The sequence below is a fragment of the Amphiura filiformis genome, chromosome 7 (assembly GCF_039555335.1).
Source record: "Amphiura filiformis chromosome 7, Afil_fr2py, whole genome shotgun sequence".
Lineage (NCBI taxonomy): Eukaryota > Metazoa > Echinodermata > Ophiuroidea > Amphilepidida > Amphiuridae > Amphiura > Amphiura filiformis.
This window is the reverse complement of record NC_092634.1, coordinates 32,512,786-32,537,835: the sequence shown is the minus strand read 5'-3', so window position 1 is coordinate 32,537,835 and position 25,050 is coordinate 32,512,786. Positions and strand designations below refer to the sequence as shown.

Below are 25,050 nucleotides of genomic sequence, written 5' to 3'. Positions count from 1 at the left end.
GTCAAAAAACAATGCCATGACGATACACATTTCGGGCAACACTGTTCAGGAGGTTGACCGTGAATGAATCATATGATTGAGGAGGTACACTCTCAATTCTCAGAAGTTTTCTGATTCACTGTTTTACCTTCATTATGTAGTTGTACAAGCTATCTGTGTGTATAATTTGTTATGCAAGATTTTTTCCATGTATAAGATGGATGTGTTCCTCAGGAAGAATTTACAGATTAGGGTCAGGTTTTTATAGGAGCATAAATTTGCAATATGGGACAGGTAACCTGTATTTTAGAATCTCTATGAAAAGATTTTGTTGAAGCTAGTGTGCTTGTATATTTCTCAGTAGGATTGATGTATGGATTGGTGATTTTAAGTCATTTTGCTTGTGGATTGATTTCAAAGCTTATATTGAGCGATTAGGGTGTGTAACCCTCTCCAAGCAGGTGTCGAATGGAGACGACAAGTTTCAATTTTTTTCAGAATTGTGCATTTTCATGACCATATTTAGAATCAGCATGAAAAATGCATCAAAATGAGTACAAACAAGCCTAGTATTGGCTCAGAAGCTTGTGATATTTTGAGAAAATATCTCAAACTTATAATGTTGTAGGATATGGCTAGCACACAGAGCATTAATATGGAATGAGTAAGTTTTGTAGATTCTTCTAGTTGTTTGAATATGGAGATCTTACTGATAGTGTATTATTTATTTTTTGTGATGTTTACATTCCTGTATGATTGATAGGGGGATTTTCTGTTTCCTTGTAAGATATGTTGTTTCAGAGTTAATTTAGATATTAAAGGGATTTCAGTGCACTAAAGTATAACTTACAATTTTATTGTGAATTCTTCAAGTTGTTTGAAGGTGAAGATCGTACCGATGCTAATGGTGTATTATTTTTGTGATACATACTTTTCCTGTATGATTGATACATGGATTTTCTGTTTCCCTGTACGAGCCTATGATTGGTTATTTCAGACTTAATTCAGAGATTAAAGGCGTAGTGATCACATCGAAAGTGTAAAAAATTAAAGTGTGTATAAACTGCGTAGAATTGAAGGATAAGTAACTAGCAGGCTATGTTAGCACATCTATGCTACTAAAAGAAAGTTCAAAAAACTGAATTTTTACTATTTTCAGAATGAATAAATCGCTGAAAGTGCCTTTAAGGTCAGATTTTTATAGAAGCATATAACTGTGCTATATGGTAGGCCTACATGTAACCTGAAGATTCTTGTTTCAAGATGAAGATTTTGAAAGCTAGTGTACCTATTTTTTTGATATATATTTCTCAGTCGGATAAATCCATGGATTGGTACTTTCAATTATGAGATTAGGGTGAGTTTGAAGCAAAATTATTAACAGCATACAAATTTGCAAATGCTGTGATCACTGGTGATGCTGCATGAATATTACTGGGAAACTTACTTTTGTTATTTTATTCAGTATGGTTTAACTTGTGATAGGCTCCCTGCAACTTTACCTTTAGGAGATTGATAAAAATGGGTTTTTACACAGATGGACTTAGAGACAGGAACTAGAACATGTTAGCACTTTGAGAAGTAATAGAAGTGTCATCTGTAAAATTGCTTGGTTGAGCACTGTTGAGTAAAAACAGAAAAAGCAAAAATCCACACAGAATTTTTAGCTTTCACCATCCTGTTACTTAATAATTTGAAAAGTTGAAGTAGTAGTAATAGTAGACCAACGTTAGCTTCGTATTGCTAATCCTGAGCTACCATGTAGAAAATGGTGAGCTTATTTTTGTCAGATCGATATGTGGGGGTGTGTGACATAAATATAATTTGTCACATCGATTTGGCTCAATTTGACGTGTGATCCCATTTGATCATCAGATGATTCTGATAATGAATATATTCATTCTGATGACTCGGGTTTGCTCTGAATCAAATATGTTTATCTTATTATCTTAATGACTAAGTAAATAGTGAGTACAAAATGTGTTGCAACCAGAAAATTTGAGATATTTTCTCAAAATATCAAGAGTTAATCTTAAGACCCACTGAACCAATACTAGGCTTGTTTGTACTCATTTTAATGCATTTTTCATGCTGATCCCAAATATGGTAATGAAAATATACATTTCTAAAAATGGAAACTTGTCGTCTGCATCGACAATCCCGTGGAGATTGTCAACTTCCTCTCTACATGATGAATCTAATTTTGCTCATATTAGGCTTCATTTATGTCTTGGTCTGTGCCCGAAATCGAGAAAAAATTTGCTGATAGTGTTCGTTATCTTGTGATCATTAGATATCAAAAAGATACAGTTGTGAACTTTGGCTTGTCAGCTGTGTGTATTATAGCTTGTCAGTTGTGTGTATTATAGGTCTGGCACATGACCTGAAAGCAATGAGTAATAAGTACAAATTTCAGTTGTGCTACTATGTAAACAGAACAACACAGCAAGTTTACTTTGCTATGTGGGACCTCTAGGCTGAGTTATACATGTGTACTCCATGCCCTATGTCAACATAGCTGGAGAGAAATTTTCATCAAAATCAGAGTTTGTTCACTCTTAGTCTGCTTCACTATTGGTACAGATTATGTCTGGCAATGAGCACTAGGATGATTGGAGAGTCTGGGTTCTTTAGGGACGCACCATTTGATACTCAGGGGGTAGGAAGTTAGGGTCGGGGAAGAAAAAATTTTTGCACCGGGCGCAAGTTTTTTTTTTTTCATCACTTGAAAATGACAAGTTTTTTTTTTTTTTTAATTTCATGCATTATACACAGTTAGGTGGGGAAGTTTTTTTTTTTTTTTTAGTGTTGGTGGGGAAAGTTTTTTTTTTGCTCATGTAGTGGGTGAAGTTTTTTTTTTTTTGAAAACTTCCTACCCCCACCCTGAGAATCTAATGGTGCTCTTTTCTCAACCTGCTGTGAGCTACATGAGTTGGTATGGCTCTCTGTACACATAACCAGTGGCTTAAGATCCCCTCTGAAGGACAGAGTAGTCCCATGGTTCATTTACGCAATTCTGACTGTCTTCAGATGTGTCCAATTAAAACTTATTCAAAGCCAGTATCCTAGCAATTTGTCAATGCCATAATTGAACCCAGGGCCACCAATGTGGAGTACCTTAAACCACTGCACCACATTTTCACATAGAGATAGATCATTAACCTTTTCTCATATGCAGACACTTGAGGAATTTGGCTGTGCTAATGATATAAACGTTAGTTTGAAAAAAGGCACATGTACGTCAAAATTACTGTTGGATTTTTGACTATTTTTAACCTATCAAGTACATGTATTGTTTGCTCTTTCATATGTGGATGTCACACTGGTGTTATAGACACAAATAATGTAAAACAATGACAAAGTAGGATGCGTTTCTATATTTGGAGAGGAAAATCAGAGTGTTTCTAGAGCATTGTCAAGTATTATTCTTACCATTTTGATTTTCTCCCTGCACCAACTAGATCCAACATCAATAATTTGAAGATTTGCGTAAAGTGTTTATGTAAGTCGGGTGGCTTTATCCCAAGATTGGTACTCGGTATCGGTGGTAGTGAAACATGGGATTTGTCATACTTGTCAAGTTTGTTGATTTATGTAGAAGAATTTGATTGTAAAAATAACTGAAGACCACATCAGTATTGTTGGAATAATTCATTTTGTGGTGTGTGTTTTTGTCTTTTGTGTAGGGTAAAGATGGAACCAAACCTGCACCTGCGCATCAGGGACACCAAGCGGTTCCGGAAGATGAGGACGGTAGTGTAGATGGTGATGATGAACTGTATGCAAACGTGCCATTCCAGAAAGATATAGACCAAAGAACTGGCGATTTAGCCGATGATGATTACGACTCATTGGATATAATGGCTGCTCAAAGAGCAGATGAACTCAATGGAAATATGCCTTATAAAGGCGGACATAGGCAACAGGCAGATAGCGATGAGAGTGAAGAAGAAGAGGAAGTTGTTATGGAGGAGGAGGAGGAATTTAAGAGTGGCCGTGTGGCCGATATGGTCAATAAACTAACCGAGGACGAAAGGACTGGCAAAAAAATACACGGCACTCCGGAGGAATATGGCAACGTGGCCGCCCACCCGTCCACGACGTTCGGTAAAGGCGGCATCATCGACAAACCTTCGTACCGATTCCAACCTGCGTTAAAAAGACCAACACAGCTTGCAACAGGAGGGCGCAATGGTCATCGTCACTTCCACATTGGTGACGAGGATGAGGACGATGATGATGACGATGTTTACGAGGTGCGAAATTCGTACGGGATGAGGCGAGACAAGGAGGTCGGAGGTGAGGACCACTATGAGGGGACAGAATGGCATGTAAATGAACACTATGAAGGTAGGATTAGATAAGCTTAAATTCGAGTTGACCGTGCAGCACCGTGTGGCATTGTGTGTGATGTGACTGCACAAAGCAGGGTTTTATCCTGAAAATTTTAAAAGTGGGGGAAGATTTTCTTATGTAAGAATGAGTTCAAATAGGAGTTGGTCATCTTACTGGCTGTATCATACTTAGCATAGCAATCACTACTAGCGAAACATGTTTGGAGACTTTTTTTGCATCTGCGTCTGTAAGCTGTCACAATAATGCGATTAAACCAGGGATTCTCAAAAATAGGCAACCTGTGGACCAGATCAAGCCTGCCAACCACTGAACAACTCTAAATTGTACAGAAAACAACAAAACAAAGTGTATTTGGCCCTCAAACACCTATACCTTTGAAATGAATTTGGTCCTGTGTGACCTTCAAGCAAATATAAAGTGAGAACTCTGCACTAAACCAATATTTTGAACAGCAGTTGGTAGCATGCCATCATTAGCAATGCAAATAATTGGATTCACATCAATTTTGATTTTAGCAACCACTGACAAATACAGGTAGCTTTTGAACGATTTGGGCTATTCCAGTTGAAATGCATACACCTTCTGTGGAAGACATGACCTTAATCATCCATATGGGGAGTGTTAATTCCAAATGGGTGACTCCATTTGAAATCCACACCCCACTGCATGGGACATGAAAGTCATATCTTCAATGGGGTATATGGATTTCAACTGGTATAGCGTAATTTCTCTCTGCGATTTGTTTCAAATTGGTGGCATTGTTAGTATGATACAACCATGATGTTCAAAACAACACGAGTTGTAGGCTTTTGTAGCATTTTAGCATGCATCTGGCTTTCTGAAATGCTGTCATTCTATAATTTGGCTGACATATGTACCAAGTGGATCAAATTAACCAAATTTTGAAATGCATTCTATAATTGAAGACTGAATTAAAAAACCTAGTTTGCATCTGACGTCAGGGCAACAGCGCATTGTGATTGGTTACTGACGTCAGACTCAAACTAGTCTTTTTAATTCAGTCTTCAATTATAGGCAATGGAAAGATTTTTTTCAAATTGGGGACTAGGTGAATTTTGGGATAAAATCCTGCATGGTCTACGTACGCAACATCATCTCTGGGCTTGTGATTTGTGACTGTTGTAGCAACTTCTTCAATCACTTTCATTCTGTACATCATGCTGTTCTCTCTTCTCTCAATCTGGTTTGTATTGGGCTGTTCTGTTTAAAACCCACACACCCCCTGTGGAAGATTCCACTGCCATCTCAATGTCAATTCAGCTGGATTTTCTTGTTGCTAGTTTTATGCTAAATTTCAGTTGGAAGTTGTTGAAATTGATAACGACAAGTTGAAGTTTGCACAATTTGGCCTAAAAATTGAAAATTTTGTTTGGAATTCAAAAATCTTCCACACCTTTAACACTTTTTTGGGGTGAAATTGGGCTATTCCATTTAAAATCCACACTACCCCTGTGGAAGAATTTGGAAATATCTGCCACAGGGGGAGTATGAATTTCAAAGGAAATGAGTACATTAGGCAGCTCCATTTGCATTTCATACACCCTATGAGAAAGATTCAACCTGAATCTTCCCCTGTCGGAGAGAGTTTCAAAATAGTGCTGCTAATGTGCTCATTCCATTTGAATTTCACACTCCCCCTGTGGAAGATATTTCCAAACTCTTCCACAGGGGTAGTGTGGATTTTAAATGGAATAGCCCATTGCATGGATCTGGACTAGTTTAAACTGTTGAATTTGGTTGTAATTCCGTATTTTTCCTCAGTGGGTGGGTGTGAAATTTAAAAGGAACAGACCATTTGTCTAACTAGTAGGGCATGATTGTTTTGTTTTTCATTATCTAAGAAGCAATCAGGTTCTACTAGTATTTTCTTTTTATTACGGTATCTAAGAAGCAATCGGGTTCTACTAGTATTTCTTTATAATATTCTAAAAAGTAAATGGGCATCAGGTTTCGTTCATCCATTTCTTTCATTTTATTTCCATCTAACTTACAATAAGTGATAACAAAATAGTAACAAAATATGAAGATGAAGGAAGTGCAATTGTTGCGGCTCTATCTATTGCTGAGAGTGGGAGTTTTTAAGCACATAAAAGCAAAATTGTATCTCGTACGTTTTCTCCAAAGCTTTGTAATATAAGGCCACACAAAATGTTGGGACAGCTTTATAGCAAGGATTCAAATCTACCACAGCTTCAGACTTACTGTAAGATCTCGTCTACAAGCATATAGAGTGCTTCTGATGAAAGCTAAATTAATCCCGGTGCCATTATGGAATTTGAGCAAATAACTTACAGATCCAAGCATATACAAACAAGTATTATTGTAAGACCAATCCATTTTATTGGCATATTTACTAATGTATCGTATTAATTTAACTTTCATCAAAAACACTGTATGCTTGTAGACGAGGTTTTACGGTAGATTCAAATTAAATAAGAACCTTATTCCTACTTTCTGTTTTTGAGAAAGAGATAAAACAGCATAGCAACAAAATCTTGTTTCATTTAACGTATTGAATTCAAATGACTATTATTACAGCATATTTCAGATCGTAAAAAAAAGAAATGTCATCTTCAGTTGGGTAGCCAAACGTCTATGTTACTTGATGACTAAGTTGGATTTTTTCTTTAACTTCATTGAATTCAAACTTCCATATATAATCAGTTCCATGAATAATTGCGCTATATTTGGAATCAGTCTGCCTACCTGCTTACGTGACATGACTACCTTTTACTATCTCTTAAATTGTATGTTTTTGCAGTATATTTTGAAATTGAAATATATTCCCATCACTATTCATCCGACTCGGAAATTGGGGATGATTCACATTTCTGTTGGAATTTGATTCTTTTGTGAAAAACCATGAAACTATCTCAAAAATGTCCAATTATATGGAAAAATAAATTCAAATAGCTGTTATAAACCAGAGGTAAATTTTCAAGGGGAATTTTGATGGGACGAACCAAACCTGATCCAAACTCTTATTGATTTTTGTAAATATTAAAATCATAATTTTGGAGGGTCCTTATATCACTTAATGATAGAGAATGCGCAATAATACATCTATATGAATCAAACTACCGCGCAACAGCACCATTATTTTTCATATAAATTATTTTGGAGGATCATTTTTCTGTCTTGTTGATCTTCTGGATGAATGATTCTGTAAAATAATGTGTGGGAGCTGCTGAACAAGTTGAAATCTTGATTAAATGTGCATCATTTGCATGATATCTGTAAGAGTTGCATGTTTTTGTGGTGATGGTTATATGTTGCATGAGCTTGTGATTGGTGAAAAGGAGGTGAAGGGATGGGAAATGGTGGATGGAGATGGGACTGGAGAATGGTTAAAATGAATTGGGATGGACGAGAGCTTAGTAGATAATATGAGTGTTGAGTGTCAATTGTCGCATGTTGCAAGAACCTATTGTTGGAGAGGACAAGAGGGAAGGGATGAGGTAGGGGTGGACAGGTGATGGGACTGGAGAATGGTTAAAATGAATTGGGATGGACGAGAGCTTAGTAGATAATATGAGTGTTGAGTGTCAATTGTCGCATGTTGCAAGAACCTATTGTTGGAGAGGACAAGAGGGAAGGGATGAGGTAGGGGTGGACAGGTGATGGGACTGGAGAATGGTTAAAATGAATTGGGATGGACGAGAGCTTAGTAGATAATATGAGTGTTGAGTGTCAATTGTCGCATGTTGCAAGAACCTATTGTTGGAGAGGACAAGAGGGAAGGGATGAGGTAGGGGTGGACAGGTGATGGGACTGGAGAATGGTTAAAATGAATTGGGATGGACGAGAGCTTAGTAGATAATATGAGTGTTGAGTGTCAATTGTCGCATGTTGCAAGAACCTATTGTTGGAGAGGACAAGAGGGAAGGGATGAGGTAGGGGTGGACAGGTGGGGACTGGGAATGGTTAAAATGGGACTGGAGATAATGAGTGTTGAGTGTCAATTGTCGCATGTTGCAAGAACCTATTGTTGGAGAGGACAAGAGGGAAGGGATGAGGTAGGGGTGGACAGGTGATGGGACTGGAGAATGGTTAAATTGGGATGGACGAGAGCTTAGTAGATAATATGAGTGTTGAGTGTCAATTGTCGCATGTTGCAAGAACCTATTGTTGGAGAGGACAAGAGGGAAGGGATGAGGTAGGGGTGGACAGGTGATGGGACTGGAGAATGGTTAAAATGAATTGGGATGGACGAGAGCTTAGTAGATAATATGAGTGTTGAGTGTCAATTGTCGCATGTTGCAAGAACCTATTGTTGGAGAGGACAAGAGGGAAGGGATGAGGTAGGGGTGGACAGGTGATGGGACTGGAGAATGGTTAAAATGAATTGGGATGGACAAGAGCTTAGTAGATAATATGAGTGTTGAGTGTCAATTGTCGCATGTTGCAAGAACCTATTGTTGGAGAGGACAAGAGGGAAGGGATGAGGTAGGGGTGGACAGGTGATGGGACTGGAGAATGGTTAAAATGAATTGGGATGGACGAGAGCTTAGTAGATAATATGAGTGTTGAGAATGTCAATTGTGTTGAGTGTCAATTGTCGATGTTGCAAGAACCTATTGTTGGAGAGGACAAGAGGGAAGGGATGAGGTAGGGGTGGACAGGTGATGGGACTGGAGAATGGTTAAAATGAATTGGGATGGACGAGAGCTTAGTAGATAATATGAGTGTTGAGTGTCAATTGTCGCATGTTGCAAGAACCTATTGTTGGAGAGGACAAGAGGGAAGGGATGAGGTAGGGGTGGACAGGTGATGGGACTGGAGAATGGTTAAAATGAATTGGGATGGACGAGAGCTTAGTAGATAATATGAGTGTTGAGTGTCAATTGTCGCATGTTGCAAGAACCTATTGTTGGAGAGGACAAGAGGGAAGGGATGAGGTAGGGGTAGGGGACTGGACAGGTGATGGGATGGACTGAGCTTAGTAGATGGTTAAAATGTTGCAATATGGGATGGACAAGAGCTGATGGGAGTAGATAACATTAGAGTGTTGAGTGTCAATTGTCGCATGTTGCAAGAACCTATTGTTGGAGAGGACAAGAGGGAAGGGATGAGGTAGGGGTGGACAGGTGATGGGACTGGAGAATGGTTAAAATGAATTGGGATGGACGAGAGCTTAGTAGATAATATGAGTGTTGAGTGTCAATTGTCGCATGTTGCAAGAACCTATTGTTGGAGAGGACAAGAGGGAAGGGATGAGGTAGGGGTGGACAGGTGATGGGACTGGAGAATGGTTAAAATGAATTGGGATGGACGAGAGCTTAGTAGATAATATGAGTGTTGAGTGTCAATTGTCGCATGTTGCAAGAACCTATTGTTGGAGAGGACAAGAGGGAAGGGATGAGGTAGGGGTGGACAGGTGATGGGACTGGAGAATGGTTAAAATGAATTGGGATGGACGAGAGCTTGGTAGATAATATGAGTGTTGAGTGTCAATAGTTGCATGTTGCAAGAACCTATGGTTGGAGAGGGAAGGGATGGGGAGGAGTGGACAGAAGACGGGACTGGAGAATGGTTAAAATGAAGTGGGGTGGATGAGAGATTGGTAGAAAATATGATTGTTGTGGAAAGTTTCAAACCACCGTGTAAATTCGGAATCTTGGCAGAGAGATTTCCTTTTTCTATAGTTTTCTTTGCACCAGGATATATTTTTTGCCAGCAAAACTTGGCATGTCTATTAACATTAAATTTTATATATTACGAGGAATAATGTGTTGGTGGATGTATCATATAGCTATTTTCAATTTGGATAAAGACTATTACTAAAATATGAAGTTTTCAATAAAAAAAGAAAGAAATCATGACAATTACCGATGGGTTCAGTCAGTTAAAATTTCTTTTTAAGGTAAAAGAAATTTACATATAATGCAACATTTTATAGATTTATGCAAAATACCATGCGATATTGAGTATTCCCTTCCCAATTAGGTAACCCAGTTTTGAAACTTCTTCTTTTATCCGATACAAACCCAATTTGACAAACAAACCTTCGCTTTTGAAAAGCAGGTAGTGAGGCAAAAATGCTCAGCATGGATTTCAGATACGGCCGTGGATTGGGTATGTAGCGTGGCTTGGCTCGTGGGCCAAAATGCTCAACATGGATATTAGATTTCAAATACGGCCATGGATTGCGTGTGTGCTAATTCAATCACCGTGATTACATGTGTATGTTGTATTCAGGCATAGCTACGTGACTTGTAGTTCCAAATTGGATATTTTCTTGTGTTATATTATTCTGATAATAAGAAATCTTAGAAAATCAGATTTTGTATGAAGTGGCATATATGTTTATTCATATAGAGAATTGGCAACATCTGTTTTAAGATCGTAGTGCTTTTCAGAAAGTCAATGATCATGGTGGTTCAAGATTCAGTTGCAATCCATGCACCCCTTAATGTCCAACATGGGGGGTGTATATTTTCAACGGAGTCACTCATTCAGGTAACCCCATTTGAAATCCACACACCCTCTCTGGGAGATTTGAGTACATGTCTTCCATAGGGGGTATGGAGATTGCAACTGTAATATCTCTAAATAAGTCTAAAAGTAGGGGAGGTGGCATTATTTTTTAATAGCATGAGATATATATAGATGCTTTACAGCAGTTCATTATGCTCTTGCTACCATTTAATAGCCCCATAAGAACTACCTGCTAATTGGTTACAAGAAGACTGTTATGATTTATTGAGCTAATCAGCAGCATGGACAAAATGGTAGTAGGGCCGAAGAGAAATGATGCTAACAATCTAGATTCTGTATTTTGATTGGTCACTCGGATGATTGAACTAACCAATCAGAAACACTATAGGAATGGCAGTAAGTTTGCTAGAGGTTAAGAAAACTTGAATCACTTGAAGTCACACAAGTAGGGCCACTGTTGCAAAAAGTCAAGATGAAATGTATCGTGCATAGCAATGCTCACTTTCAACATCCCTTGACATTTCTTTGAAATTTGACCGTCTTAGATGCAAAATCATACAAAAAATGTTATAAGAGTTTAAAAAACCCACAGTCATGTCATGCTCAATTTGGAGTTACAAGATACCACCCAGAATACAAATGTGCACTGATTTAGCCTACTTTTGAGTATAGACAATTGAACTTCACCCTCCTTCTATGAGTGTGTATGTAGAAAGGACTTGAATCAATAGTCATTTGCCTAATGGGCTTCATGCTAATTGAATCAGCACCGATTTCTTTCTCTTCTCAAACACAATGTTTTAACAGTTAATGTAATATTTACTATTGACAGAATCTAACGTTACATGTGGTTGACCCAAATGCAATGACATTAGTGACTCGGAGAGAAGCGAAGAAGAGATTTTTTTACATTTCTTGTTTTCTAAGCGATACTATTAGTCACTCGCTTGTTTAAAGAGATGGCTGAGAATCTGAGTAGAATTTGTCAATTTCTTGGAAATATCTAAATTGTTTTCTAATTTATCAGTTTGAGTTTGTTTATTTCTTGGAAATACCTTAATCATTTTTAATTTAACGAGATCGGTAAGGTAAATTCAAATTTATGCCTGAGTCAAAGCCAGAGTACCCGAGTTAGGTAAGGTTATAAAAGCATATTTATGCCTGAGTCAAAGCCAGAGTACCCGAGTTAGGTAAGGTAAAGGCATATTCATGCCTGAGTCAAAGCCAAAATGGCCATCTCTTTTTCCTTGCCATTTGTGCCAGGCTCGCCTGAGAATTAATTTGTTGTGAGGGATATGCCGCTCCTCCTGCAAACCTGTTTTACCTTCCCAGCACAATATTATGCCGGTACTCATTTTATATACACCCAGGTGGAGAGAGCCAATAGAGGTTAATGGCCTTGTCTAATGGCACAGCACGACCACAGGGGCTCGAACCCACAACCCTCCGATCATGAGTCAGAGCTTGTATTGCTAGGCCACTGTGCTCTCTTACCAGACACAAAAAAGAGTTTGAGACAAATCTAGGCCAAACATATATAATCTGAACATGTTATCTCATGCATATTCTCATTTTGTAAGGAAATTTGTTGAATTTAATTATCAAAAACATTACTCAGCATTTCTACTCACATAATTATGGGTAATACTACAAGAATGTGCAAATTTCTCGTCATAAACAACATGTTTTTGTCAGATCTGCAAAAGAAACTTGTAAAGAATGCTTGTTTTTACCGATATTTTTGTAGGCGAAAACAATTTCTTCAAAGTTATCGGTACCCTTGTAGGGCGAAAACAAGATAAATGTCATCTTCCCCGAGGCCTGTCTCTCAGAAATAATCAATTTAAAATCAAGACGATCAGTAATTGTTAAATTTCCAACTCGGGCTATTTATATCGCAAATTCGTCGTATGTAGGGGGAAAAACAGGAGATAAAAGGCCTCATTTGAATACAGGAAATTATATGAAGAAGTAGAAAAACATTGCGATGCATACTTTTTAATCAAAGCAATTATACGGCGGTGTCTAATTTCCCAACTTGACATAGTACTCACGAGGATGATTGTAGAAATTGTGGAGCTTTTTGCAAACCGATAGCTGCTTTATGGGAATGCTGAAAAGATTGCGACCTTTACTCGGGCAATACTTTTATGTGTTAAAACTTGAAGTTCACTAGAATTTTTCTGTTTTATCTCCGGTCCTGGTTGCGATTGTTTATTGTGGTATGTATAGGGCCCTGTAAAGGGTGCACGCTTCTTAGCTGCTAGTCTCTGACTGTTGCCTAATGGTTTATGTGGTGTCTCTCGAGCCACAGTGCAGTGGTCAACAAATACCTGTAAAGTGTACTGGGCCTGTGGGTATGCTTGTGCATAGCATACTACAAATCACCAGTATCTGGGAAAAAGTGCCTGATTTTGAGGTTTGAACCAACCGAATCTTTGCCCTTCAAATTATTTTGACTTTTTATATAAAAAGAAATATAAAGTTACTCAATGTGAACAACCATGTCCCAGCACATCCCTTTTTAAAGGGATTTTTTTGTTACTGTCTCATATCATAGAAAGACAATTTGTGAGATCTGAATGCGTAGTGTCATATGCCACCCATGTAACAAATGGCAGCAATCATTGTTATGACATTCAAAAGTTTAAAACTGAATTTCGAAGAAAGTTATAGAAAAGAGTTTACAATGTCCCATTTAAACTGCAATTGTAGCCAAATATGTGCTACTTTCATTCCATGTAAAATGTGCCCCCAAAACGCAACCATTTTGTACTGAACTCCCTCTCATTGCAGACGGGAGCGATCATCGTTACATTATACACACATGAAGAATGGGCCCATATTTGGGATGGGTACACATCTTGAGGGCATGATGGGAAGCTGGTTAGGGTTGAGTAAATGCCATGAGTTTAGAGTCAAAATGGCCTCCAGCGCTCTGCGATATTGGAGAAATCCATATTGTATAAGTGAATAGAATACTATGAATCAAAATGGCATCAATTCCAGAGGCTGAGTTCAATAACCTCCATATCACAATCATGTCTTGAAATTTGACCTCAAGTTGTGAAGTATGAGTTTTTGTACTCAATACATTTGAGGGTCATTTGGTGAATGTACAAATATATTGGGGATAAAGACCTTTGTCGTTATAGATGAGAATGTTTGAGGTCTTATTGATGAGATGGGAATTCTGCATTATAGTGAGAAGTGTTGAGCGCTGAAAGCGATTGGGCCAAAATGAGTATTTTTATTTTGTGTGTGTGAATTTTGTTGGGACAACTAATTGGAATAGGGAGCTTGAAATCCTTAGAGTGAATGTGGTATTGAGTAGTAGTCTGCCAAGTTGGGCTATTCTATTTGATTTCAAATATGGACGGCTAGATCCGAATTGTTCACACACAGAGTATGTATTTCAAATTGAGTAACCTGAATGGGTGAATCTCATTTGAAGTCTGCACTCATTGTATGAAAGGACATGCCTTCCGATAGGGGGTGTATGGATTTCAACTGGAATAGCCCATTGTGTGGATATTTAAAAAAAGGGGGGAATCAACTAATTTTGCCCAAAATTGCAGCAAAAAGTGGAAATTTTTTCGTAATTTTGAGTTCTAACTGGGAGAGGGCATTTGCCCCCATGGCCTCCCCCTGTGGCACGGCCACTGCTTTTTAATGTCTTGAGAGCTCTTCTATATTGGAACTCTATTGGTTGCCAGTATTTTCTATAGAAGTCAGCAGCCTCAGCTTTTGGCCTTTATGTTTAGGCTATACATTTGTGGTCATGGACCATAAGTTGGGGATGAAATTAGATATTTGCGATTTGTCATGTAAACTGAACTTTGATTCTTTGCGGCACATGCAGTTTAGGATATTAGCCCCTCTCCCATACCCTTTGATTCAATAGTAATGTTGAACTCTGTAACACATTGCATTGCTGGGCATGTGGATGAGAATTGCACCAAAAGTGAACCCCTTTATTATTATATTTTTTTAATTTAGAACTAAAATTAGGCATGAAATCTGCCATTTGATAGTATACAAATATTAACAGTCTATGAGTGTGATGGTCAAAATATAATCACAAGGTGAAAGATGGATTGTTCCATTCCACGAGCCGGAAATATTTGTTTTATATCACTCATACATAAATTCTGTTGCTCAAAATACTATGTAAGATAGGGAATACATTTTTTCATCAACGTAACACCATGTTTTGCCGTGACATACTTAACATTTTGGTGTCCACCCCTAAATCGGTGAGTCTTAAGAGTCAGCGCACGGCTTGGCGGAGGCACTACGGTGCAGCACTGTGATGGTAAAAACTATCACACGGAGAGGCTGATGGTAAAAATGAACACTACATACTTCAATTTAAACGTATAGGTAACTGAACCGCACATAGTTTGTCAGTCCCTTCTTTCTCTTTGCTCAGTCTATACACTTGGATAGGTAATTTTTTGTGTCAGCCCCCTTTTCTAGTTTATGACATTCAGTGAGGGAACAAGAGAAACATGAAGAAAAAGAAGATCTAGTAACTGTTTGCACTAGTACTAGATGTACTAATCTGCTATGTAAAAAAACAATATCTCGCTATATGCTTCAAAACTTGCAGGTGAAAATGCATGTCAATTTCAACAAAGCATTACTTCATGCTTAGATAATAATGTGTGATACACATCCTTGACATTAATATGATGAAAGGAAAAACATTTCAGAAACATACAGAATGTTAGCAATAATGACAAATGTGTTATACAATCATCACACAACTGTCATTATTCATCCCACATAGATAAATAAGTGACATTTCTAAATGACACTTAGTCGCATTTTTTTTTCATTTTCCTTATCCATAGAAGATCTGAAAATACTATTTGACACATGCACGATCAGGATCTAGAACATAATAAATGGTTACAAAAGATATAGGCTATGTAATTTACGTTTTTTGACAACCCTTTTGATTATAATCTAGAACATGGGAAGAGAAGAAAGGTGTGAAGATTAGTCTTCAATCCCGAAAAAAAACGTGTTTGAACACCTACTCTAATTTCCATAGTGCACACGCTATATGAGTCACTGGGAAACTAAGAATTATAATAGTGTTGTCGAAATGTTCATCTTACGCGTACCCCCTCCCCTCTCCCCACCAAACAATGTTGGGAGAAGATACGGTGAAGATGAGCACATTGGGCATGCCAACATTGTACGGGGGTAGAAGGGGGGACCATTTCCAATAAGGCTTTTAAAGTGTTCAAACAATTATTTCTAAGATTGTAGATAGTTATACAAGGGAAAGAAGAACCACATATCATAACACTATCACATTTAAATGTGAAATTACAATGGAAACATAACATACATAGACAGATAAGCCAGTAAAAAAACTGCAGGCATACCTGCTTGTTCAGGGTCTTGAACCCCAGACCTTCGGATAATTATTTAAAACAAAGATAATGAGATGTGGTCTGTTTACCCTTGGACAGAGAACTTAAAAAGCACCAGGACGCAACATTTTGCTTGCATGTTGGTAATCAAACACGACAACCAATTTATTTCACTTTGATCAGACCTCACCCGTACTTCTATGAACTCAGCCGTGTTATAAAAGATATTCTCAAAATTGAGTGAATGCCCCAACCCAAAACCCTAGCGGCACAATGGCCAGAGTCGCAAAGAGAATTTAAATTAGATCGGAAATTTTGAGATGCCAGTGGGCACCGACTATCCACTTTATCGCAACGCCATGCCGCAATAAATTTTTCCATACGACAACACGTGATCAAAAACTTGCCGCAGGTGGCCATCACCCAGAGCTTAAATTCCAGGCGTTGGACCCAAAACCCTGTTTGATCATTAACACACAAAATCATGGCTGGAACATTAACAATAAATAAAGGTACTATACAAGGGTGAATACAGGTCAACTGCTCCCCAGACGATGTAGCCCAAGACTCAACAGGCGTGGGACCTGAAGTTACAATGGATAAGTTGTTAATTATTAATGTTACATTTTATAATATGTGCATATATATCATTATCAATAAATCAGAGATAAATCAAAACCCCATCTTTTGTCGCTTGTAATGAAGCATTCTGTCGCTTATACATGAAGACATGCTCTATTATAACTTTGATGACACCTGTACCTGCATGTAAGGCTTTGATATTGATGCACCACTGCCATCAATGAATATTTGAACTAAAATACTGTGTATCTTTGCAGATCTGTGATTTTCCTATAAAATACTAATGAAAATTTGGTATTAATAAGCACTTATTTAAAACATATGTTGAAAACATATTCACGTACTGTGCATCTTTGAAGATATAAAATATTTTTCTTGTGCAGCGTTAATCTGGAAGGTGAATTCAATTTTAATTCACATGCACACATTTTCCATTTATGATGAGCAATTAAAGCTCTCCCTTCATAACTAATTATTTTCAAGGACAATTATACTTCTAAATTTGACACATACTTAATTTACTGCTACACATACATGTAATTAACTTTCTTACATAGCTTCCCCTACATGCCCGCAAAGGGAGTGGCGGTGGGAAAGAAAATTATTTAGATGTTGTCATGTCCGATTTCCAATCAACAGTGAAAAATACCAACGAAACACACCCAAGCCCGCGAAAGGCGACGATACCCATTGGTCCGGTCAAGTAAACAAACACGCTGCCATAACAATTGACCTCTGACCCAGAGAACAAAACATGGGATCGATTAATATTTTCTCAGCCAGGTTAAATTGAGTTTAACTTGTTGCACATCGTTAAACTTTATTACCCTTGGACAGAGAACTTAAATAGCACCAGGACGCAACATTTTGCTTGCATGTTGGTAATCAAACACGACAACCAATTTATTTCACTTTGATCAGACCCTCACCCACCTATGAACTCAGCCGTGTTATAAAAGATATTCTCAAAATTGAGTGATTGCCCCAACCCAAAACCCTAGCGGCACAATGGCCAGAGTCGCAAAGAGAATTTAAATTAGATCGGAAATTTTGAGATGCCAGTGGGCACCGACTATCCACTTTATCGCAACGCCATGCCGCAATAAATTTTTCCATACGACAACACGTGATCAAAAACTTGCCGCAGGTGGCCATCACCCAGAGCTTAAATTCCAGGCGTTGGACCCAAAACCCCTGTTTGATCATTAACACACAAAATCATGGCTGGAACATTAACAATAAATAAAGGTACTATACAAGGGTGAATACAGGTCAACTGCTCCCAGACAGCGTAGCCCAAGACTCAACAGGCGTGGGACCTGAAGTTACAATGGATAAGTTGTTAATTATTAATGTTACATTTTATAATATGTGCATATATATCATTATCAATAAATCAGAGATAAATCAAAACCCCACACAAGTTACTTGTATTTATAAGGAACTTATGTAACCCTCCCCTCCCCCTAAAACTTGTTAGTTCACCTTGTTGTCAAATTACATGTACATGTACATGTAAGTACTTTATACTCCGCCCCTCGCGCACCTGGAGGATAAACTATCGACTGGGGTGAATTATTGAAGTGAACTAGGGCATTCGAAAGTGTTTGCTTGAAAACAAGGAGCCCAAAATCTGATGGGTGTACACAATCATACATATAGATGGGTCTGCCATGCTCATTACGCCTAGAGGAAGTAAAATTCCCGGAATGCACTACAATATGAGCGTTTCCTCCCAATTCTTTCTTAATAACCCCATGTGCATACTTGTTGATGTTTCTCTGACATTTCTTTCCAGCCCCCTTTACTATTTCTTCTGCGTAACCCAACCTAACCAAAATATCCGACCAAATTATCCTGGTATTTGGTAGCACTTCTCTTAAACCTTGTAAGTTCTGTAGCACTCGCTCTCGTATTTGCCATGTTGGGGTAGACAATATATCATTGGTGCCATGGACAATCAAAGTTGTAGGAATGGCCTTCTTTTCATTTGGAACAACACTTTACCAACTAGTCCCTCGCATCTGGACCCAGGTTTGCCGAACCAATTAACCTGTCCACCGCCATGCAGTTGCGTATTCTTTCGCCCGGCCCGAAACCCTATACTATCGCCTAGCACCCACGTACGCATAGAGCCTGCAGAGGACAAAACAGAACAAAACGGCAAGCAGCTATTCGTGTTTTCTGTGGGTACACCACTTGATTATTAACATCTATACCAAACTAAGAGAAAACAAAGAATTATTCAATCTGCCTCTGCTAGCGATGACCAACAGCCTAGCTGGTGATGACCCGAAATGTGGCGTTGAATACTTTTTCTCCTCTGAACCTAAAGATTCCAAATATAAATTTTTACCAGTTAAACATGTATACATTTACAATGTACTTTGTATTACCAAACTCATACTCTTAGCCTGCCATCTCAGATGATGACCGTCTTTTACACCTACTTTTCTGAAATTAACATAAATTTATTTGTTAATAATTGTCATGTCATTAAATACAATATATCATTGACATAAGTTTGTCACTCATCATTATGTCCAAGTGGGCACTTGGAAAATCACAAGCGTTGGACCTGTAACAAATTCCTCAATCATATTAGTTAAAATTTATCATGCGCTGCGGCCTTATGTAGAGTTGAAATGTTAACGATTTCCATCGCCCCATTGTTTTGATCATACTCTCTGAAAACCCACTCATGGCTGCCGTGGCTGCCCCGATCCTAAAACTATGTGAACTAAAGGAGGAAGGGGATAGGCCTAATAACTTCACGCCCTCTTTCAACATGTGCGTGAACTGGAATGATGTCAAAGGTTTTCCACTGAAATGAGTGAACAATGGACCACTGCCATTTGATTTTACTTCCAAATATTCTAACATTGCTCTTACAGGACACAAATTTCTGTGTGATGAACTTTCAATTTTGAGCTGTATTGAAGCCCCCCTCTGATCAGTTTTTGACATTCTTATCTTGACAAACATATCTGACCCTCTGATTGCAACATCATCAGCTGCTATCATACGTGTTGTATCCCCATTCGTGCTTGCACATGTAAATTCCCCTACCCTTAAAAACCCAAAATATGCTAATAAATAAGCAGCTTTGAACAATTTTATCTCATACTCCGATTTACATGTTGATGTCAGTTTCTCGATAATGTTTTTTAACATAGTCGGGCTAATTGGCAGTCTGCAATCTATCCTAGGATTGGACCTTCTACACCCCTCCTTCAATTTTTTAATGAGGAAAGAAGCTGTTGGATCAGACCACCCATTAATCTTGTGCACGAATGCAATGGCGATATACATGAATTAATAGATGATGGGGCACACTTCTCCATTGATAAAAACGATATGTAAGATACTATTTGGTCCTGACTTACTGGCCACTCTGACCCTAACTGAAAACAATTTCTAAAATCTATAAATTTTTCTATATTCCTTTTATACACTATCCATGTTCCTGGAGCCAATGAAGCACGTAAGAGACGCTGAGATTCACTCACTAGAGCGTCCAAAGGAAGTCTGGCACCGGTGTGCCCATCCGACTCTGCCTGCGGCGCTACTGTTCTGAAACGGCACATCTGAAACCGAGAGAGCGTCAGCAATATCATTAACCTTGCCCGGTATATGCCTTGCGCAAAAGGCTAAATTGAGTTTTAGACACTGGAGTATGAAAAATCTGACCAGTTTCATAATCTGAGGACACTTTGATGACTGTTTGTTAATGATCTTGACTACTGGCATATTATCTGATCTTAAAATAATCCTCTTCCCAATAAGCTGCTCTCCCCATAACACTACCGACACTAATATTGGGAAAAACTCAAGCCAGGCTATAGAACGTTTTTTTGATTTTTTGCATTTGGCCACCTGCCCTGAAACCATTTGCCTCTAAAATATCCACCAAACCCGATCTCCCGCTTGCGTCTGTAAATAATTGTAAGTCACTTTCTATAAACCAAGCTTGTTCGGGATAATCGTTGTTCCATTGAAATGTTCCAAAAGAGCAACCACATCTCTAAATCCTCTTTGCACCAGCAGTTAACCTCAACTTGCACCATGGTTTTTTAATGCCACATGTGATGTCAATTAGACGCCGTAAAAAGGCTCTACCGGGTGCAACTGCCTTGCATACAAATGACAACGAACCTATTACAGATTGCAACTCTCGAAGAGAAATCTGTGTCATCTTTAGCGCATTCTGTACTTTTTTCTTAATGTCTGACAATTTACCTTCAGGTATCGAAACAATTTGCTTTATTGCATCAATCTCTAAGCCCAAATAAGTCAATTTTGAGGACGGACCTACTGATTTTTCCTTTGCTAAGGGGCGCCTAATTTTCCGCATACCTCTTGAAAACACTTACAAGGCGTTGGCATGACGACCTGCTTGCCACGTCATTCGAACCAACCAATATGAAGTCATCTGCATAATGGCTGACCTTATCTGACCCGATTCCTTTTTGACCACCCATTCAATGAATGTGGAAAATGTTTCAAAAAGGCCGGTGAACATGAGGTGCCCATAGGCAAAGCCTTGTCCACAAAAAACTGGTTATTTAATTTCATCCCTAGCAACTGAAAATCTTCAGGATGCACAGGCAACAGCCGAAAAGCAGATTCAATATCAGCCTTAGCCATGAGGGCGCCCTTCCCCGTACTTAACACCAACTGAACAGCCACATCAAAATTTGCATATTTTACTACACACACATCTGGGTCAATCCCGTCATTTATTGATTTACCTTCCGGGTACGACAAATGGTGAATTAACCTTACTTTCCCGGGTTCAGATTTGGGCACCAAGCCGATTGGAGATACCATTAAATTAGAAATGGGCAAACTTGAAAAAGGACCTGCAAGACGCGTTTCAATCTAACTTCTTTCATTAACTTTTCCATAGCTTTTTCTGGTTCCAAGTCTACCGACTTTAAGTTAGGAGCATCTTTCAAGTACCTCTGCCCTTTAAAGCCTAATTTAAATCCAAATTGAAAACCCTCACCCAACACTGATGCTGCTTTTCTATCGGGATATAATTTCAAATATGGCATTAAAGCTTCAAGCTTAATTGGTGAAGGATATTTGCAACATAAGCATATATCATTGTGCGATTTGCTACAACCTTTCATACTTTGACTACTTTTTTGCTTTTTTGCAATTGAAAAGCCCATGACCGAACTCTTTGCAGCCAGAGCACCTGTGGCTGTAGACGCATTCTGGTCGAGCACAAGCGAACTTGTTGAAGTCAAAGCACACTTTGTCTGTGGGCATTTTTTGTTTTCCTGACAATCCTCCTGACCAACCGACTCGAGATGGTCCTCTGAATCGAAATGACTGCGGAAACCCCCCTCTTTGCTTCCCTCGAACTACTGAAACCCTTATTCTCTAAACTCTGGCTAGTGAAGCTTGGTGATGTAACATATAATGCCCAAAGCTCCCCATCAATAATAGCCCATGAGCGTGTAGGTTGCATTTGCTGTCGCATGCTAAAGTGTTGATCATACGATCGCCACCCAAAGCCGCCAAACCTGGATGCCGCAGTTCTAACCGTATCCATGTATTTTAGCATTTCCTGAACCCGTCTAGGGTGCGCTTCCAAAAACACTGTGCTGTATACCAAAAACACAGACGTCCACGAGTGTATACTTGTTATGACCTTCTTTACCTTATTGCTTTTCCAAATAATCTGCCCATTTTGGTTGACTGACAGTGCCATGCCCCGTTCATCCTCAAATTGCTTGCTGGGGTCACTTATTTTTTCCAAAAGCATCGCTAAATCTACATAATCCCCATTGACAATTTTTGTTTTAATATTCTGAGGTACAGATATGCCCAACGGGCTGCACACTGATACCAGAGGGGAAAAACCTAATTGATGTTGGCTAATATCATTCATAGTCACATATGGTGATAATACAGGAGTACAAGGAATATGGTCTACTGAACCTGTGAAGACACTCAGTATTATTATTTTGCCCGTGCATATTTGCACTTGGGGCAGCTTGACTTGACATGATACATGTAGTACTCGGAATATTCATGACCCTGCACTACCGATTCCACCCAGTATTGATTGAGCTTGCACCACTTACATTTCTAATATGACCGGTCCCTGAACCCAATTCCATGACATTTGAATTCATTGTATTACGATTCCCAATAGAATTCATCTGAAGCATATTAGATGCATTATTGCTCGTTGCACCAACCCCAGTACCGCTACTCATTGTATTTATGACCTGATCATCCAATCTCCCATTCCCAATCATATTCAATGCATTGCTATTCATGCTATTTGTGGTATTGTTTGACGACATACCCATTGAAACTGTACATGCACTATTTAAATTCATCCTGTTATTCATACTCATTGGTACTGTACATGTATTCATACTAACATCATTAATCATCACTGGCAATGGCAACGCATTATTTACATTTATCACACTACTATTATTTTCATATGTACCTTCTAACAGCCGATCGGCTACACCTCTTGGTCCAGGCATTCTCACCATTCTGTTATTCATTCCCTGGGCCTGGTTTTGGTACTGCCACTGCTGCGCATCTTGTTGTTGACCAACTACTACTGGCGGTTGACCCTCTACCACACGATGCACTGCTGGTTGTTATATTATTATTATTATTATTCAAGGTTTATTAAAATGCATATCGCAGCCAAACAGCTGAATTACATACATTGCACAATATAAAAAACAATTAAATAGCATATATAATACAATATGACAAGCAAAAATACAATAGCCCATAACAAATGAAAACAGTCAGACTCACTCGCTCACTCTCCCACTCACTCACTCACTCACTCACTCACTCACTCACTCACTCACTCACTCACTCACTCACTCACTCACTCACTCACTCACTCACTCACTCACTCACTCACTCACTCACTCACTCACTCGCTTTCACTCGCTCGCTCACTCACTCACTCACACACCCCATCACTCACTCACTCACTCACTACCTCAATCGCTACCTCAATCACTCCCCCACACACACCCCAACTCACCCCTCACTCTCTCTCACCCCTCTCTAACACTTTAAATAAGAAAAATAATCAACTTCTAAATACATGCGCTATTAAGCAAAAAAATACAAAACTGAGCCTGAGTGCCACCAAGAGATGCTAAAAAAGAAGCAACTTCAATCAAACCTTTGCAGCTTCCTGATTCCACAGCTTAACCATATAAGGTATTGGACTGTTAGCGTACCTCTGGGTTCGCACCCTGGGAGGGGAGAGGAGGTTGGCGTTGCGCACTGCTCTTCCATTCTCTCCACGCAAACCTGGCAACCAGCTGCGGAATTCAGGAGTCTCCAAAAGTGAGTTTGCAAATTGAAGGCATATTTGATCACGCCGAGACCTGAGTTGAAGTAACTGGCATTGATCTAAAGCATCCTGGTAAGAAACATAATTATTATATCCCAGCATAATTTTGCACGCTCTCTTTTTGAATACGCCGAGAGCTGAATGGTGATGCTCAGTGAGCCCCGGATGCCAAGCTGGAACGGCATATTCAACAAGAGGCCTAATGAACCCAATATATATGGTTTTCAAGTCTTCTAGTGGTAAACCAAAGCGCTTGAGAGTGGTAAGCATGAATAAACGCCCACTGGCACGCTTAACAACATTTGATATATGCACATCCCATTTAAGATCATTCGTGATCTGAACCCCAAGAATCTTGACACAACTCGTTGACTGCAGAACCTCCCCAGACAACCTCAATGGGTCAACATTTGGTGGATGCTTAGCGAAAGAAACATTCATATACATACATTTTTTAGGATTTAATGTCATTTTGTTGGTGGTAGCCCATTCGTCAAAATCATCCAAGTCTCCTTGAATGGTAGATGTCTTGTTAACAAAAGTATTTTCAACTAATGTCAAATCATCGACGTATTTGAGCACCATTTTATTTTCTTCCGTGGTCAGTGCAGCATCATTTGCTTGACCAACAAAAGTAGCTGGACCCGTCAGAGTGCCCTGAGGCACACCTCCAGAAAGCTTAAGCCAAGAGGAAAGAGCATTCTGATATTTGACACACTGAGATCTTTGAGATAGGAAACTACAGATCCACGGGATAATAGAAGGTCTAGCACCCATTTGGATTAACTTTGGAATGGCTACATTGTGATCTACACGATCGAATGCCTTGCTGAAGTCTGTTATTACAATCCTAGACATACTCTTTGCTTTTTCAGCATGCACCAGGATGTTATTAATCAACTTGACAAGGTAGTGAGACGTGGAATGCCC

At 38.9% G+C, this 25,050-nt stretch overlaps 1 protein-coding gene across 1 annotated transcript in view; it reads left to right on the top strand.

Moving 5' to 3' along the window:
* LOC140157036 (rho guanine nucleotide exchange factor 10-like protein) overlaps window positions 1-25,050 on the top strand; it is a 150,491-nt gene that overhangs the window by 65,168 nt on the left and 60,273 nt on the right. The window contains exon 3 of the mRNA XM_072180099.1: window positions 3,666-4,329. Coding sequence (XP_072036200.1) covers window positions 3,666-4,329 — 664 coding nt within the window. The remainder of the gene's footprint in view (window positions 1-3,665; window positions 4,330-25,050) is intronic.